This window comes from Schistosoma haematobium, chromosome 6 (assembly GCF_000699445.3).
Source record: "Schistosoma haematobium chromosome 6, whole genome shotgun sequence".
Classification (NCBI taxonomy): domain Eukaryota; kingdom Metazoa; phylum Platyhelminthes; class Trematoda; order Strigeidida; family Schistosomatidae; genus Schistosoma; species Schistosoma haematobium.
In genome coordinates this window covers 2,577,859-2,595,438 of record NC_067201.1, presented here as the reverse complement: position 1 = coordinate 2,595,438, position 17,580 = coordinate 2,577,859, and the positions used below count along the sequence as shown (strand labels likewise).

The following is a 17,580-nucleotide window of genomic DNA, read 5'->3' as shown; positions in this document are numbered from 1 at the left end:
GTAGATGTTATGTGCCCCGGCATCTGAAGAGCTTTTTATGGAGTAAATCATACGTGTCTTATCAATCAGTTCAAGCTGAAAGGTATGGAGTCATCGTTGTTTCAATCATATTTAAATAATCGACGTTTGAAGGTCAAGGCATGCATCGCTATTTCTCATTTTACAGGATATCTATGGTCTAGTACTACGATCCCTACTCTGAAAATTATATAAATGATCTAACAAAGAAAGCATCAACAGAGCTATTACTTTTCACCGAAGCCGTTAAAGCTTGAATATAACTTTACGACCAAATCACAATCCTAGTCTCCTGTCACCATCGGTTTTGTCATAAGCTGACGATGTCAAGATATGGACACCTTCAAAATGACCTGGAAAAACTATCTGAATGGTTTGAAATTTGGTAGTTGCCGATAACTGCCTCCAAGTGAATTATGATGCATATCGGTCACCGAGGTACAGACACATACACGGTGAATAACAGCGAGCTATTTGTTATCCAGACACACAGTGAATCAGGAGTCATCATTAGCCAAGACTTAAAAACTACTACACATTGCCATTCAATAGTCTCCAGAGCTTTTAGAAATTTGTGGTCAATATGTATGGCTTTGAGCCATGTAGATGCTAGAATCTCCTCGAATTATATTCAATGTTCGTTCGTCCCAAACCCGAGTACTACATACAAGCGGCTAGCTCTTGCCTAAGAAGGGACAGTGAGCTGCTAGAAAAGGTTAAGATAACCGCAACTAAGCTGATTCCCGGAATAGCAAACCTGTCATGTGATGCTTGACTGACTAAACGAAACCTTGATGATAAATATTTCCTCACTTTTCTTGTCTTCCAAAGCAGAGGACTTACGAGGAAACTGGAAAAATTCGAAAGTCTAGTACAAATTACTTATCAGCTGACTATCAATTTTTCTATCGAATCATCGACGAATGGAATTGATTACTTGAATACGTGTTTAAAGTTCCATCTGTCGACGTTTTTAAGCGAAAGTTGGATCAACCTAGAGATCAAAATTGCGTGAACTAACAAGGGCCATCTGTTTTCCTCTCCATTCAAAACTGAAACAGATGTTAGCGCGCAATTTCAAAGTACGCGTTTCAGTGGGCGCACGTGTTCGTGCACACTAGCAATTTATATGTTATCGTGTGGCTTGTATTTATTGAATAATCTTCCAGACAAAACTCGTATTCTCTCTCCTACGAAAGGCTTAGATTTTTGACCCAACATGAATCCACTTTATGGTTAGAGTTATGTCAAGTCGAGAAAGGTCCCCAATCAACCAATAAACGGGAAATAAAGGCGAACAAAGGGTAAACACGCCAAAATGTCTGGTTTTTGCCTGTCCGGGGAAAATAGTGCGTATTCTCCCCTTTTATATCGCTCTGTGTTTCGAACGACGCTGAACTGTCTACTTTTCGCATAAATACACGTTGAAAATATAAATACAGGGGGCAGTATATTAAAACACGGTACGTTGCGTATGTTTGTCTACAAAATTCTCTTAGATACACGTTGTAAGGAAGAACAATCGATGTTTCCCCTAAATAACCGATGTTAAAGTGAAAAATCGACATTTCCCTTTTATTTACGCTTTCGTCCGCTTTATTTCCCATTTATTGGTTGCTTAGGTCTAAGAGTCTTGATACCCTATAATCAAAAGTCTTACGCCAAATGTGGCAAATATTCCATTCCAGAAAACCCTGCACTAGTAACGTTGAAGTGCACTTTTGGTCAGTTTTGCAGTAAGAATGTATTGGAATGTATCTGAAAGCGAGCCATAAAGTCAGCTCAATCTTATAAAGAATGCCTTAAATCACTGGACCACTAGGTGAGACTATAATTTATGGACAATCTTTGAGCTAAGGTAGACTGACCTTAAGGGTGTCCACTTAATATTTATGACCAAATAAGGGTTCTAAAGTTGTGTGAGGAATTATACTTATGTTTTACAGTAGACGATTAACCTTAGGAATTAGATTTCAGGTTTTCATCACGAACTTACGTCAGTTATAATGTCAAAACTCTGTTTAACCAAATTGGATAATTGGATTTCGCGCCAATATCCGAGGCCTATTATTTTATACCTTATTGGTTCGTCCATAAATTATAGTCTTGCCAGATCATTACCCATTAGATTCCAGGCGTTTCAGAGGTGACCTAATGACTTATAGCATCCTAAACACTCCTGTTCCCCCCTCTTAAATACTTACTTTAGCTCAGTAACACAAATCCTACGGGTAACACCCAGAAATTAGAGACAGTATATAGCAGAATCGACTGTAGGCACACCTTTTACTGTATACAAGTAGTCGAATTCTGGAATTCGCTGCCGGCTGAGGTGGACCAAGCAACTTTCCAGAAATTCTTCAAGAGGAAACCTATATTCTTGAGGACTCAGAACAGTATTCTACCATAATTTACTGTTATTACTTTTTGTTTCGTTAAATATACCTGGGTTTCTTTGAGGTATCACTGACCCACTGTTGATATATGCGTTAGCTCGTTATGCTCATCGCTTGCTTTGTGTGCGTCCATTGAAGTTATTTGAGATGCTATCCGTTTATTGAATATCTTCAAGCCTTGGTTGTTATATGATCTGTATCCTATTTATTACAAGTTACTATCTTTTGGGTTTATTGTTTCCCATTTTTAAGTATTTCTGTACTTCTGATTGTATCGTCGTTTATATTCATGTTGCTTTGCTTCTTGACGCTCTAATACTTTTATTTTAGACGTTATAACATAAAATTTAATTTGCGATAAATTATTATTTGTGTTTTATCGTTATATCACTTCAAAGTAGTTCTATTGTTCTCTAATACTATATAAGTTAGGTACTGTGTCCCTGTCTTGCTACTTCATCTTCTGTTTGACATGAATGTATTTTTTCCGGTAGTATAAGATTACTGATAAATGAAATGTTATCTATTAAGTCAGTGATAGAATATGTTTCACTTATTTGTCAAGGAATTTCAAACTGAAACACCAGGCTTATTTTTTGCCAGTCATATTAATTTCTCAATATGCTGTCTTATGATGGATTTGTATTTGTTTTATCTACTAATGACTATTTTTCACTACTTTAGCTTTTTGAGAGATAATTGTGTGACGTAAACCTATGTTTTACGCTGAAATTAATGCCCTCTAAATTGTGTCACTTATTTACAAACTTTTATCCTACTGTCATGAATAATAAAATAATTAGTGTGAAAGATGGTAAGTTGTGGTGATATGCCCTTTTTAATGCTTTGTGAATGTTGCTTCGTAATTGAACGGGAGCTCTCTGTGGCTTTATAGTTGTCGTAGTAGTTGTATTGGTCAAGAAATCAAACTCGTGGTGGTCTCGGGTGGCATTAGAAATGCAGTGCATCGGTGATTACTACTTTCTTGTTGGCTACACTGAGGGAATACTTATTTAGTTACCTAATAAGGTGACTATACTGATAGTGGTCTTGTCATTGTAGGCGCTTGGCTACAAAGCTCAAGCGATAAGTACTCAGGGGCTGTGAGTAATTCATGTGTTAACTACGTTTGTTCAACATCTTACTAATAGCATCGGTTAGACATGCTATTTCTTCGAGTTAACACTTTCTGACCCTCTGTGAGCGGGTACCATATACGGAAATGATATTTGTCTGAGAGAACAACATCTTACTGACACTACAACCCGGAACAGTCACCAGGACACTTCACTCTCGAACCTTAAGTCACCACTCCTCAACCGACTGATATATGGTGGGGTTTAAATGAATAAGTGTTCTAGCCAATACAGTTTAATTGAGAAATCACGATAAGTAAACCTAATCGCTACGACAAGGTAGCTGCTACAATCGGGTACTTCATTTCTTGAGCTTAGCTCCACCTACTTAAGCGTAGAATGTGTTTTAGTGTTTTGATATATGGACTGTTTATGTGAGTAGTTATTTACAGCGTATGTTGTACATAAAAAAGTAGAGGAAAAAATTGTCGAAGTGGAGAAAATAATACTATGTGTAACTTAATTTTGGCGATTGAAGTGAGCTTAGTTAATCATACGCTACATGGAACCTGGAACATGTACATATCTATTCACTTTACTATACCATATATTACAGCAGAATGCTAGAGTAGTAGAAGTATTGTAAGAGTATCAGTGGTAATACAAAACGATATTAGGTACAAGTAATATGAGTCGGGAAGGAAATCGCATTCATGAAGTAAAAAGCTTTAGGTGATTTTGAAATTCAGGACCTAAGAAAAAACAAAGAGTAGATGCGAATGCTCCATTGTGATCAAATCTGAGCCATGTCATCCATCGTCTCCAATCGTTGGTTATAATGCTCACGGTCTACACCCACCAACATGACGCAATTCACTTGTCAATGACCTTATCAACTGATACCATGTCTTCGGGTTGGTCATCCCCAGGTTTCTTTCAACCTATTTCTACGCCATCAAATATCGCTCGTTAAGATAATTTGTTTTATTATTTTAACACATAGATATTGGTACAAGGAGGCACCAGATACATACACGCCACACAGATCTCATTTGATTTGTGTGAGGGCTGTGATACTGCCCGGGTGCCCAACCCGAAGCAGGTGGTTTTCCTGTGGAGCCACACCCCGAGCCTTCGACCTGAAGGTCTAATCCACATGGAAATGGAGCATCGTAAGGAGATACAGTCCCATGTTAGCCGCTGACCAACGGTTGGTTCATACACCATTTGTTCCTTCAGAATACTGGAACCAGCCCATGTGTACCATTGGTTTGGAATCAGGGTTTTACAACTTCCCTAGGTGGACTCTCCATGTCCACCAAGCCGGTTAAAGCACCGTACATACGCTTTTCTTCCTTTCAGTTTCGTAAACAACACCTTCGCCATGAGAAGGCAGTGAGTAAAAGTTCCATCGTAGTAGTTGTATGCATGTAGCCATGTGAGAGCGTTTCGAGAGAGTGAGAGCTTACTCTCCCCACTCTCGACCATATCAGGTCATTTGGGGGATTGTAGATAGAGAGCGGAATGGATTCTCGCCACTAAATATTGAAAACTGAAGTCTCCAATGTAATGCAGAAAGATTGACAAGATTAGTATACTTTTGGAAATAACGTATCTGGTTTAAACTTATCGACCGTGACAACTTCACAATCCTCAAGACATTTGGGTGTTGTTGTCAGTCTACTACTTTTCAACCATAGCGTTGGGACTCAGTGGTTAACATATCACTAGACTTCCGTCAATTTGTTATATTGTACGACCCTTGGAGCTTTTAGTTCATTATAGGATTCAGTTTTGAACTTCCCTCCGACAGCCAAATATTATCACTGATCGTAGAGAGTTCCAAATACATTGACTTATATTTGTTACACTGTTTTTCAACTCTTATCCACGTGACATCATAGTCTAAACGTATCGTCCTAATTATATTTACATAAAAGTTGAAATATATTCAATTAGTGTTTCATTTAATACGCTAATGGACCATAATGTTTCGCTTAATTTTTTGTAATTTTATTAGCAAGTTCAAATCTTAATGCAATCGTTCAGTTAATCAGTCAAAATGATGGTGTAATAGCACTTCCAACAGACACTATCTATGGATTAGCTTGTTCCGTTTTTAATCCTGAAGCAATTGAACGAATACGTCGTATTAAAGGTCGTTCAGAGACTAAACCTATGGCTATATGTTTAGATCAGGTAGGTTGAATATATTCTGTTCTTTGTGTATGTTTATGTGTTATCAGTAGCAGCTTAGACCAATGTTCAATGATTTCATTTACTTAATGATGTGTTATTTGGCTTCCCATAACGTTCTTTTAATTTTATTCTATGCAAGTAAGCACAGCAATCGATTTACTCAACACTTAACAGCAGTTGAATAACAGTAACACTAGTCGCTCTTAAATTTCGCTATATGTAAGTGATATTTCAAAGATATTTGTAACCATATACTCTCCGTCTACTTATGACTTCGTACACAGACTATGTCTTATAGTGTATTAAATAGCAGGCATTTCACTTGTGTCCCAAATTACACGTTTTGTCAAAAACTGAGTACCATTTTCGGTATCGTAATGCATCTATCCGGTGTTTATCTTGTTGTGCTAATGAGGTATGGCAACTTGAACCGATACACATATGTGCTTGGTCCTGCGTTGTAGCTGACTGGTTGACTATCACTAATCTCCTCAAGTTAATGACTCGTAAACTATTGAGTCACCTTTCTGTACGGTTCCATCGTTGACCGTTTCGCGAACATCATATTTTCGTAATTCAAATCTAGTTAGTATAATCTTTTACAAAGTTAATAAAATACCAGTTTACTCAATTTTATATTGAACAACAAATATCCAAAAACGTTTTACTGTGAACTACTAGTGATATCGTGGACAGACGGTTCAGTCGCTATGAAATTTCGTTCTCAACAATCAAGTATCAAGTTCTAATACTTTGCTCTAGGCAACTGAATAAAATGTAGTTGTCCCATACCCTTAAAGTCTGACTTGAATCCAAGTATGCGAATTTGTATGTTGGAAACAAACTATCAAATCTTGAATTCATCACATGGCTTATTGAAATATGTGTCACATGTGCCCACTTCCGCATTCACTGTTTCCATTATTCTTATTGTAATAAACGAAGACTTGGTTACGGTGAACCGATACATTACATTATGCAAAATCACATACTGCATTTGTAAAGTATAGAAACAGTACATTGGTTTTGGTGGAGTTTTGTTCTCTGAGCTGGATGGTTTGGTCGTGGAGCTTTCGTCGTTCTTCTGAACGACATCATCAGCACAAACTTCAGATAGAAGTGAAGTGTTCGAATTTCTCCATATGTATTTCACAGCTTGTTCTGTGCACCTCGTTGTTGATTGGTTCTTTGTGCTGATGATGTCTTTCAGAAGAACGATGAAAGCTCTACGACCAAACCATCCAGCTCAGAGAACAAAACTCCACCAAAATCATCCACCTGAGCTACAAATCTTCTCCACCATCTCACAGTACATTGGATACACCATTTGAACGTCTTCCTTGAATTGTCTCTTAAATACACCATCGTTCTTTCATTTCTGTTGCTACTCAGACTGCTTCTGCTTTTCTTTCGCTTCTCATGTTCCTCTTCTGTCAGTAAGAATCCTACTTCAATATTCCGATGCATACTATTTATATCTGTCTGTATAAGTAGCATACACCACATTATCCTCTCTTTAACACTAATATAAAGGGATTGAGACAAATGACTGTTAAGCTCATTTCTTACATGACCTAATCGATCAGATTTTCAGAGAGCATATCAAATATTCTTTCCATAATCTAAACTCTATCTCAACTGATCATATAAGGGTTCATGTGTAATGATCATGTGCTAACTAATATTTCATCCATTGAACTGTTATTTTTCACAAATGACATTTAGAATATTTTCTTCTTTTCATATACATTTAAGTAAACACCCATTATAGTTCTCCTGCTTTTTGAACTAATAAAGCTAAGGACATATAATGCAGATTGTCGATCTTATTTTTTGTAATCAATTTAAATATGAATGCAAACCAACTAAGTAGAATTATTTATTTGAACACATAAATATTGGTACAAGGAGGGCACCAGATATATATGCGCCCCCTAATGCCCTGGTACGGCCGAGAGGGAGGAGAGTTCGCTCTCTCTCTCTCGAAATTCTCTCACATGGCCACGCGCATACAGCCTCTGCCAGGAAAGTTCTGCTCATTGCCTTCTTGTGGTGGGGGTGTTGTTTACGAAACTGAGAGGAAGAAAAGCGAATGTCCGGTTCTTTAACCGGCTTGGTGGACATGGAGAGTCCACTTAGGGGAGTTGGAAAACCTTGATTCCAAATCAATCGTGCACATGGACTGGTTCCAGTATCCTGAAGGAACAAATGGCATATGAACCAATTGTTGATCACTGGCTACCATGGGACTGCATCTCTTAACGATGCTCCATTGCCTTGTGAATCAGACCTTCAAGTCAAAGGCTCGGGGTGTGGCTCCATAGGAAAACCACCTGCTTCGGGTTGGGCACCCGGGAAGTATCACAGCCCACACACAAATAAAATGAAATGATGATATTTACTGAAAATACTAAGTAGAATTAGTTTTCAATGTTTCGTTATTCATGTAACGTTGATATATGTGCATACATATTTACGCCTTGATTCGTCATTGAATAGTATTGACTATATGTACTGAATCCTTAGTACTGATTAGATTTTACTGATCAAGTTGCAATGTGGCCACTAGTCTAATTTGACAGGACATGTATGCATAGTTAAAATAGTTCATTCATGTTGATTCACAGTGTATGGTTTCCTTTACTTCCTGCCTCTTCATATTTTAGATATCGCATATCTCCCACTGGTGTGATACAAAAAATATTCCAACTGGTCTGCTATCAGATCTTCTCCCTGGTCCTGTCACTGTTCTATTACCACGTTTTTCTGATAGACTTCAGGATCCATTGAGCACTCATTTGTTAAACCCAGGCGACAAGCGTGTTGGCATTCGAATACCAGATTCCGGTTTTATACGTAAACTTATATCAGCTTTGAATGAACAAACTAAATTTTCATCAATTATTGGCAATAATGTTGAACGTTCTAGTGGTTGTGATAGGCACGATAGTATAACTATTGGTGATGGTCATCCATTAGTGTTAACCTCAGCAAATTTAAGTGGACAACCGTCGGCGATTCAAATCGAGGTATGAAATATTACAGTGTTTATACTTTTATTTGTGAGGAATTGGAAGAATCCAATCATAATAGTCGCAACCAATGTGTAGGGTTTGGGACAAATTTGCATTAACTCAAGTTGCCACTCTCTTCACAAACTTCATGTCTCATCGGCACAGCTAGATAAATTTAATAGTAGAAAAGTCTGAATCTGACAAATAAACATTTGAACACTGCCCAAATGTTACACTACTAAGAAATCGTTTGACCTCTTCCCTTATCATAAAATTGTTCTTCATTCAGCAGTTATATCATTAAATACATCTATGATTTTTGAATGTGCTTCTAGATTTGTGTGTTTGAGCATATGTTCCTTCGGAGCATCGATGAATAGTAACTGAATACATCTTTATTAAATTAAAGTACTGATTTTATTTCTGTAACTGAAATTGGCATGTTTTTCTAAATTGTAACCGCATCCTCCATCACAACAATAAGTTTCAGAAGAAAAAAACAGAAGTTTTTTTGATAACTGAAAACTGTATTTAAGGGGTAACTTGAACTGAAAACTGGGTTATAATTGAAACGAGACATTTAGATTGAAAAGAATTGAAATTTATAAATTGACCTCATCTTTACTGTTATGTCCGTAGAATGCTTAACTGACTTGGTGCTCGATAGTGGAATACCATGAATCAGACGATCCAAGTAAAAATGCTAAGTCGATAGATAAGGGTCAAATAAATCCTGCGATTTGTATTCTTTACTTGGGTTGCCCGATTCACAGTTTCCCAGTACCAATTACCAAATCAATCAAGCATTCTGCAGATGAAAAAAGTATCAATGATAGTGAGGAAAAAATATGTTGAACAATAAGATTTGCAAAAAAGAAAAAACAAACTGAACTCATCATTCTTTTTTTTTTCTAAACGTGTTAGCAGGTACAGACTATGTAGTTGAGTTCGGAGCGATTTTCATTAACAATTGTTAGAGAGACGATAAGTAACATGGCTAGGAATCATTTGCGATTGTGCCGACAGATTCACTTTCTGTCTTACGTTTTGGAATTATTGTATACTATGTTGTCCCTCATATGTCATTGTCTGTATCCGATGTTATTTTCTACTACCACTGATCCTGTTATACACTATTTCTACTATAGAATTGGTCTTGAAAATGTTTTTCTACCTAGGCTGATCTGGTGTAATATATTGGATCGATGTAGATACGTGACAGGTTCTACGTTGCTTGCGACTGATTGACTATTTTTAGCGGTTTCTTATAAGCTTAGACGGGAAAAACTTTACATTCATAATGGGCAGCAATATGTCTGCAAACAAGAATTTGATTTGATACATCAAGTTAGGATTAATAAAAAGCAAGTCATGATATTATTTTCATTTATACCAGTACAGATTAATGCATATTTATTCAGATGAGTAAAATCTAGTGATGCGGACGACAGTGTGAGATAAAAAATAAATGCTTGGTCAAATGACACCTAAAATAAGTAAATGATAAGTGACTTCTCTTTGCAGTTAAGCTAGAATCTAAAAGTGAACAAATGCCCTAGTACGGCCGAGAGTGAGGAGAGTCCACTCTCCCTCTCGAAATTCTCTCACATGGCCACGCGTATACAGCCTCTGCCAGGGAAGTCCTACTCATTGCCTTCTTGTGGTGGGAAGTTGTAAAACCCTGATTCCAAACCAATGGTGCACATGGGCTGGTTCCAGTATTCTGAAGGAACAAATGGCATATGAACCAATCGTTGTTCACTGGCTACCATGGGAGAACACCTCCTGATGTTGCTTCACTGTCTTGTGGGTCAGACCTTCAGATCAAAGGCTGTGGTTGTGACCCCCTAAGAAAAAGATGTGCCTCGATTTTGGCATCCGGGAAGTATCACAGCCCTCACACAAATGAAATGAGATTTGCGTGGCGCATATTTATTTGGTGCCTTCTTGTACCAATATCTATGTGTTCAAATAAATAATAAAAACAAACGACTTTGAGTTGCTAAGTCTCAGGTTTGAACCCCTATGTCGGTTAGGTTAATCAGGTAGTATCACTAGCTTTCATACTTAGACTGTCATTCAAAATCAAGTATGCAAGTTTGTAATTAGTGTGTCACTTGTAGAGATAAAAGCCATCACCCATTTCTAACATGATCCATGTGGATTTAAGAAAAGTGTGACAAATCACTCTTGCCTTTGTGAAGATAAGTTGTCATGAAATAATTTCACTCATCACACTACATCTCTCTTTTTTTTCAGCCGATTTACTAAATTTTGTTCATTATCATATTGTTTAATTAGATAGTGACTTGTTTCTTTTATTGGTTGCGATTTATTTTCCATTTACAGTTGATCGTTAGGAATTAGATTAGGGGTTTTCATCACGAACTGACATTAGCTATAATGCCAAAACTCTATTCAATCAAATGGATGGATGAATTTCGCGCCAAAATCTAGGACCTATTGTCTTATGCCTGATTGGTTCGTTCATATATTATAGTCTTGACGTAATATCTTGTCTACCTCTCTTAGAACAATTAATTCTACCTTCATTCATTTTATTATGTTATGATACGTTTTCTTCTTTTATATTAAGGAATTTTCCGAAATTTGGTCATCCATTGACTTGATCATCAATGGTGGTCCCATTCAATCTGATATGTCCTCAAAAAGCTCCGATTGTAGCCGGGCCGGTTCAACCATTATTGACTTGTGCAACTGTGACAAGTCTGTTTATTCTGTAGTACGAAATGGCAGGTAAAAAAATATACATATTTTTTTACATACTACTTATGTCTGCAACATCAGTAGTAGTATTATTATTAGTAATAATTTGAGCTGTTTGGTTCTCATTCTGGAATCTTTCATTATCATTTTGAACAACATTATCGGTGTCCCATATTAGTGTGTCAGATTTCAATACGATTGAAATGTTGATCATCTAGAGAAAATATGGATCCTACCTTAAATCGTTTATGTTTTGTCAACAAATCTCGTTAATAACAGTACAGATGTGAAAAGTCGAATATATGCTGAAAGTTACACTTTCCTATGAAAAAGGTTTTGAATTATTTGAATGGTAGGAATGACACAGTAGTCATATGCTTTCCAATATCTAGCAATGTTAGTGTAAAAAGTTGCAAGAGAAGGAAATATGAAGTAACTATATGACAATGAAGAAACCGCTCAAGAACAAAGAACGCGAGACAATTACTGATATTCAAAAACAGAGAAACAGATAGGTAAAACATTTCGAGGAACTTGTGAACAGAATAGCTCCACAGAACATTGAAGTAGCCCTTACAGACCTTCCTTTATATGTCACCACCACCATCAGGATGGCCATCAGACAAATTGAGATTGGAAAAGCAGCAGCACCTGACAACATACCAGATGAAGCACTGAAGTCAAACATTGAAGTAACTGCAAACATGCTCCACGTTCTATTCAGAAAGATTTAGAAGAAAGAATGAATACCGACGTATGGGGAAGCTAGATATCGAAGAAAAGAGATTTGAACAAGTGTGAGAAGTACAAAGGCGTCACACTATTATCAGTAGCAGGAAACGTTTTCAACAGAGTTCTGCTAAACCGGATGAAAGATAGAGTATACGTTCAACTTCGAGATCAACAGGTTGGATTCTGTAAGGATCGGTCGTGTACAGACCGAATTGCGACACTACATATGATCGTTGAACAGTCAGTTGAATGGAACTCGTCACTGCACATCAACTTCATTGACTATGAGAAAGCATTTGACAGTGTGGATAGGAGAACCTTAAGTAACCCTCTTTAACACTATGGTGTGCCTGAGAAAATCGTCAACATCATCCGGAATTCATACGACTGCAATTTCGTGAGTGGAGGACAGCTGAGAGATGCATTCCAAGTGAGGACCACTGTCAGACATGGCTGTCTACTCTCCTCCTTCCTCTTTCTTCTGGTGGTTGTCTGGATTATGAAGGCCTCCAAACCTTAGGGAAAGCACGGAATACAATAAACAGGTTGGAATCAATTCGAAGATTTGTACTTGGTAGATGACATGGCCCTTCTATCCCATACACGCCAACAAATGCAGATAAAGACAGTCAGTGTAGCAGCAGTCTCTGCATTAGTAGGCCTCAGTATACACAATGAAAAAACTAGATCCTCAAATACAACACAGAGACCAACACAATCACACTTAGTGGAAAAGCACTGGAAGTGGTGGAATCTCCTATGTACCTGGGAAACATCGATGTACAAGGAGGATCGGATGCAGACGTAAAGGCGAGGATTGGCAAAGCAAGGGCCGCATTCCTACAATTGAAGAACATATGGGACTGAAAACAACTGTCAACTAATATCAAATTCACAATCTTCAATATTAAGACAGTTAGTTCTGCTGTATGAAGCTGAAACTTGGAGAATTACTAGAACCATTATCAAAAACGTACAAGTATTTATAAGCAGTTGTCTACGCAAGATACTCAATATCCGTTGGCCGGACACCAGCATCAGCCTATTGTGGGAGAGAACAAATCAGCTCTCAACTGAAGAGGAAATTCGGAAAAGAGGTTGGAAGTGGATAGGACATACATTACGGAACTCGCCAAACTGCATCACGATGCGAGCGCTAACTTGGAATCCTGAAGGGAAGAGTAAAAGAGGAAGACTGAGGAACAAATTGCGTAGAGAATTGGAAGCAGACAGCAAAATAATTTATAGTATGTGCTTAGAAGTGGAAAGGCCTAGCAAGTACCGAGTAGGTTGTAAAATTCCAGAGAGTAGTGTATGCTCCTCGACTAGATGTAACAGGCATAAGTGCGATATCATGCGTCTTATTACTATGATAACATAATTTCGTAGTATTTTTTTCACCTTGATGATTGTTTTTTCCCTTTCTAGTGCATTCAATTCAACGGTAGCCATATTAGAAGGTCGTTACAATCTTTCTCTCGCAGACAATTTTTCCAACATAAACAATTGAAAACTAATTCCATTTTTTAAATAGTTCGAATTTTCCCGCCTATTCTTCTTCTTCAATAATCTAATTCTCCTGCGCTTTCACACTCCTCCATTTGTCTTCGAATCAATGATTCGTATTATTATTATTACGTGACCCCGTATTTCACTTTTCTTTGCACATTCAGGGATTTCTTCTTCGTTTAACTTTGATGATGATGATTTTTACTATTATTGTTATCCTTTTTTTGTAATTTGTTTTCATCGACAAAATATATATATATCCGTCGGTTGTTAAGATAAACAGTGATGTTAAAATTCACTTATCAAATATGATCGTATTCAGTTACAGTGTTCTATTGTTATCTCTTTGTAATAAATCATTTCAGTCAACTACAACGTGTAGGATCAGGCACATATATGCATCGGTCCAAGTTGCCATACCGCATTAGCACAACAAGATCAACACCGGATTCATAGGAGTAGTTACTTCAATGGTAGTAATCTATAAAAGAAAGATTGCATATAAGGATATAGTACAGGTAGAAAGAATTAGTTCGTATAAAAAAGATTTCAATCTCAGTGTTATGACTTGTGACCGACGATTAGAGAGCAGTGACTTATCGATCGGATCAATGACGCGTAAACCCGTATGAGCAGCCTAGAGTTCTGATTGGTCCTGCTTCCTGCATAGCCTAGCCAGTTAAGTCCAGAACACCAATCTCAGCCTCTGCGGTATGAATCATTTATTTCAAACATACTCGGTTTATATATCAACCAGACAGACCACAACGTACCATAAAGTAGAAAATAATATTTGGCCAACAGGAAAATGACGCGTGAAATAAATATTGACCAGCAGGGAAACGACACGTGAAATAAAAATTGACCAATAGGAAAATGATGCCATTTCAAGTCCAAGGATAACATTAGACTTAACAGGATAATTTTTGGGATATTTTTCTGAATATCCCAACACAGTTTAAAAGAAGGCTAAGAGTGTATACACCTACACCGTTGTGATCGATTCTGAGCCATGTCATCTAGAGTCTCCGACCATTGGTTACGATAGTCACGCGGACCCCGAACCAAGTAGTGTGGTTCAGACTAGAAGTTAGTGACTTCGGTGACTGATGCCATGTTCTAGTTTGGCCGCCTAATGTCATTTACCTGTTTTGTATTTTAATCGCAGTGAGAGTACTCATGACTTTTTTTTGTAGAAAAATTTAGGAACACTTTGTTCAGTGTAACTTTTCTTTTCTTTGAAACTCAGGTGTAAGAGATGTCTAGGGATTGAAAGTTTGTTAGTCATTGTTAAGTATTCTAGTAGTATACCATATCACATCGTAGTATGCATTTCAGTAGTAGACAAGTAGAAGTTTAATATACTAGTCTTTAAGCTCCAGTCTATTTTTTTCCTCAAAATAAAAGGTCTAATGATATTACTGTTGGGGATAGTGAACTGGTTAAATGTACAGCCTAGTGGATGATTGTCAAGTGTATTGTTACATTGAATTCCATAACTGCAGTATGTAATTAAACTGTACGTCGAGCTGATTGTCTTGATGGATATGTGACAATGGTTCTTGAGTTCCAGGTTTTCCATAATGTTCTAGACTCAATAGACTTATGATCACAACTATTAAAATGACTATAATATCCACAAAAACCCCTTCTGATACCAAATATAATAATGTAAGACAGGTAGATAGCCAAATTGACAGTAGAAACTGTTGGTCGGTACTGAATTATTTCCCCCTCTCAAATAGTTTATATAATTATAAAGTATCAAACCGATTGAAATAATGTTCAGAATGATTAAAGAAGGTTTATTACATAAGTAAATCGTAATCATGTATCCATTGGTGAAATAAATTGGATTATTCGAATGTCCTTTTAAAGAATGATTTACTTATTCCTGTTACTCCTCGTAGACGAGCATAGGCTACCCACCAGCGCTCTCTATCCAACCTTGTCCTGGGCAATCCTTTCCAGCTTGTTCCAGTTGTTATTCATCTTTTTCATATCTGCTTCCAATTTCCAACGTAATGTGTTCTTTGACCTACCTCTTTTCCGCTTCCCTTCAGGATTTCTAGTTAGGGTTTGCCTCATGATGGCCATTTGATGATTTCCGAAATATATGTCCAATCCATTTCCATCGTCTTTTCCTAATATTCTATTTAGATGGAAGCTGGTTTGTAGCTCTGTAGCACTTCTAGAGTTACTGCCGGTCCCAATCCAGGGTAATGGAAGAGTGTTGGGCAAAGGGTCGGCAAATCCATCCCGTAGAACAAAAATCTTGCTAAAATAACACCAACCAGATTAAACAATTAAATCATTTAAACTCGAATAATGTAGTGAATAGTCAATCTATAAAAACTTGAAATTCGGCTTGTTTATAAATTCTATCATCACTACTGTAGCTTTCTTCACATTATATATCAGATCATTATTGTATTCAAAAGGAATTAGAATTTGAGGAGCAACTCTATGATGAATTGGGAACAATGTTTGGTTAATAAGTAACAGACTGTGTCTACCCTACTAGATATTTAGTGAATCAATGGACTTCAATAGAATGTACATCTGCATAGTGATGTCGTTGTAAATCAAGAATAGATTGATCTGAACAAACTAATTATTCAATCAATAATCAATTCCTTATTGAGACATGTAAGTCAGTCAGCTACAACGTGTAGGATCAGGCATCAGTCCAAGTTGCCATACCTCATTCACACAACAAAATGAACACTGGATTCATAAAAGTAGTTAATTCAGTGGTGCTAATATATAAAATGAACGATTGAATATAAGGATATAGTACAGGAAGGAATAATTAGTTCGTAGGAAGATGTATATTATCATTATCAATATTACACCAATCTCTATGAACATTATCTACGGAAGGAGAATTATTCCCATCGTTCCAACACACTTTACAATGTCGTTTCAATTAACGTCTCTAACTGTGAAGTTAGGTGACATAGGATTGAATAAACTAGAGAACATCAGTTCCGTCAAGATTACAGGTACACCTAACTGACAATTACTAAATAGCACGAAACATCCAACCACCATCTCATATCAACATGATGCATACGATGACCACAGCCACATAGACTAGTGGCCACATTCCAACTTCATCGATAGAATTCGATGTGAACTAAGGAGTATTTAACGCATTTGATATTGATCATTACCAACCGATCAACCAATTGTAAACAAAACATTTCTGTTTGTCAGTTATTGAAACCTAACCATCAACCACCGATGAAAGTAATCAACATCATATTCATCGATAAGAATTGTACCAAAGTAAATGTGGAAGAGGAGGAGGAGGCATCTCAGTATTCCACATTGGTGTTATGATTATTATAACTTCTGCTCATCTGATGTAGATAATGTGCATTATCCGTCTATCAATCCATCAAATGAATTATGTCATTGGTCCTGACTTAACCAAATACCCATCTATCCATCCATCACAGTTTATCTCAATCGATGTATAACTGATTGTAGATAAATGTTTTGTCGATTGTGTTTCCTTGTTGATTTATTTCTTCAAATGAATGTACACAGTTCTCTTTACTGTTTTTAACTAACAGGAAATGTTTAGTTAACTAAGAGTTAGTCTATTCGAATCCACATCGACACACGCACATACAAACACATTTGTAGTAGATAGATATAACTGGAAAACAATGAATAGATTTCGTGTAAACCACCTGTCAGTCTATTCTACATAACTGTCGTCATTTACTCCATCTCCTTGTTGATAGTTCGTCTACTCTTATAATTCGACCATTCAATTAGTTGTTATTATCGATGTGGTGGTGGTTGTTATTCGGTATAGTATCCTTTTTTTTATTTTACAGACTGGAAACAGGAAAGCGGAATTCAAATTAGTGAAACAGTCTCAATTACTCTCCTACT

The 17,580-nt window shown here is 37.0% G+C and overlaps 1 protein-coding gene across 2 annotated transcripts; it reads left to right on the top strand.

Annotated features, from left to right (window-relative positions):
* Nucleotides 1–789: 789 nt before the first annotated feature.
* MS3_00008305 (uncharacterized protein) lies at nucleotides 790–14,100 on the top strand. Of its 2 annotated transcripts, none has more exons than XM_051216665.1 (5): nucleotides 790–1,481; nucleotides 3,099–3,228; nucleotides 5,511–5,689; nucleotides 8,356–8,718; nucleotides 9,882–14,100. In XM_051216665.1, exons 2-5 carry the CDS (start codon nucleotides 3,150–3,152, stop codon nucleotides 9,894–9,896), a joined length of 636 nt encoding a protein of 211 aa, XP_051065259.1. In that variant the 5' UTR covers nucleotides 790–1,481; nucleotides 3,099–3,149; the 3' UTR covers nucleotides 9,897–14,100. The 2 variants fall into 2 exon arrangements, with proteins under 2 accessions (XP_051065259.1, XP_051065258.1); XM_051216664.1 differs by having other exon boundaries at nucleotides 790–3,228; nucleotides 11,300–11,460; nucleotides 13,591–14,100.
* The last annotated feature ends 3,480 nt before the right edge of the window (nucleotides 14,101–17,580 follow it).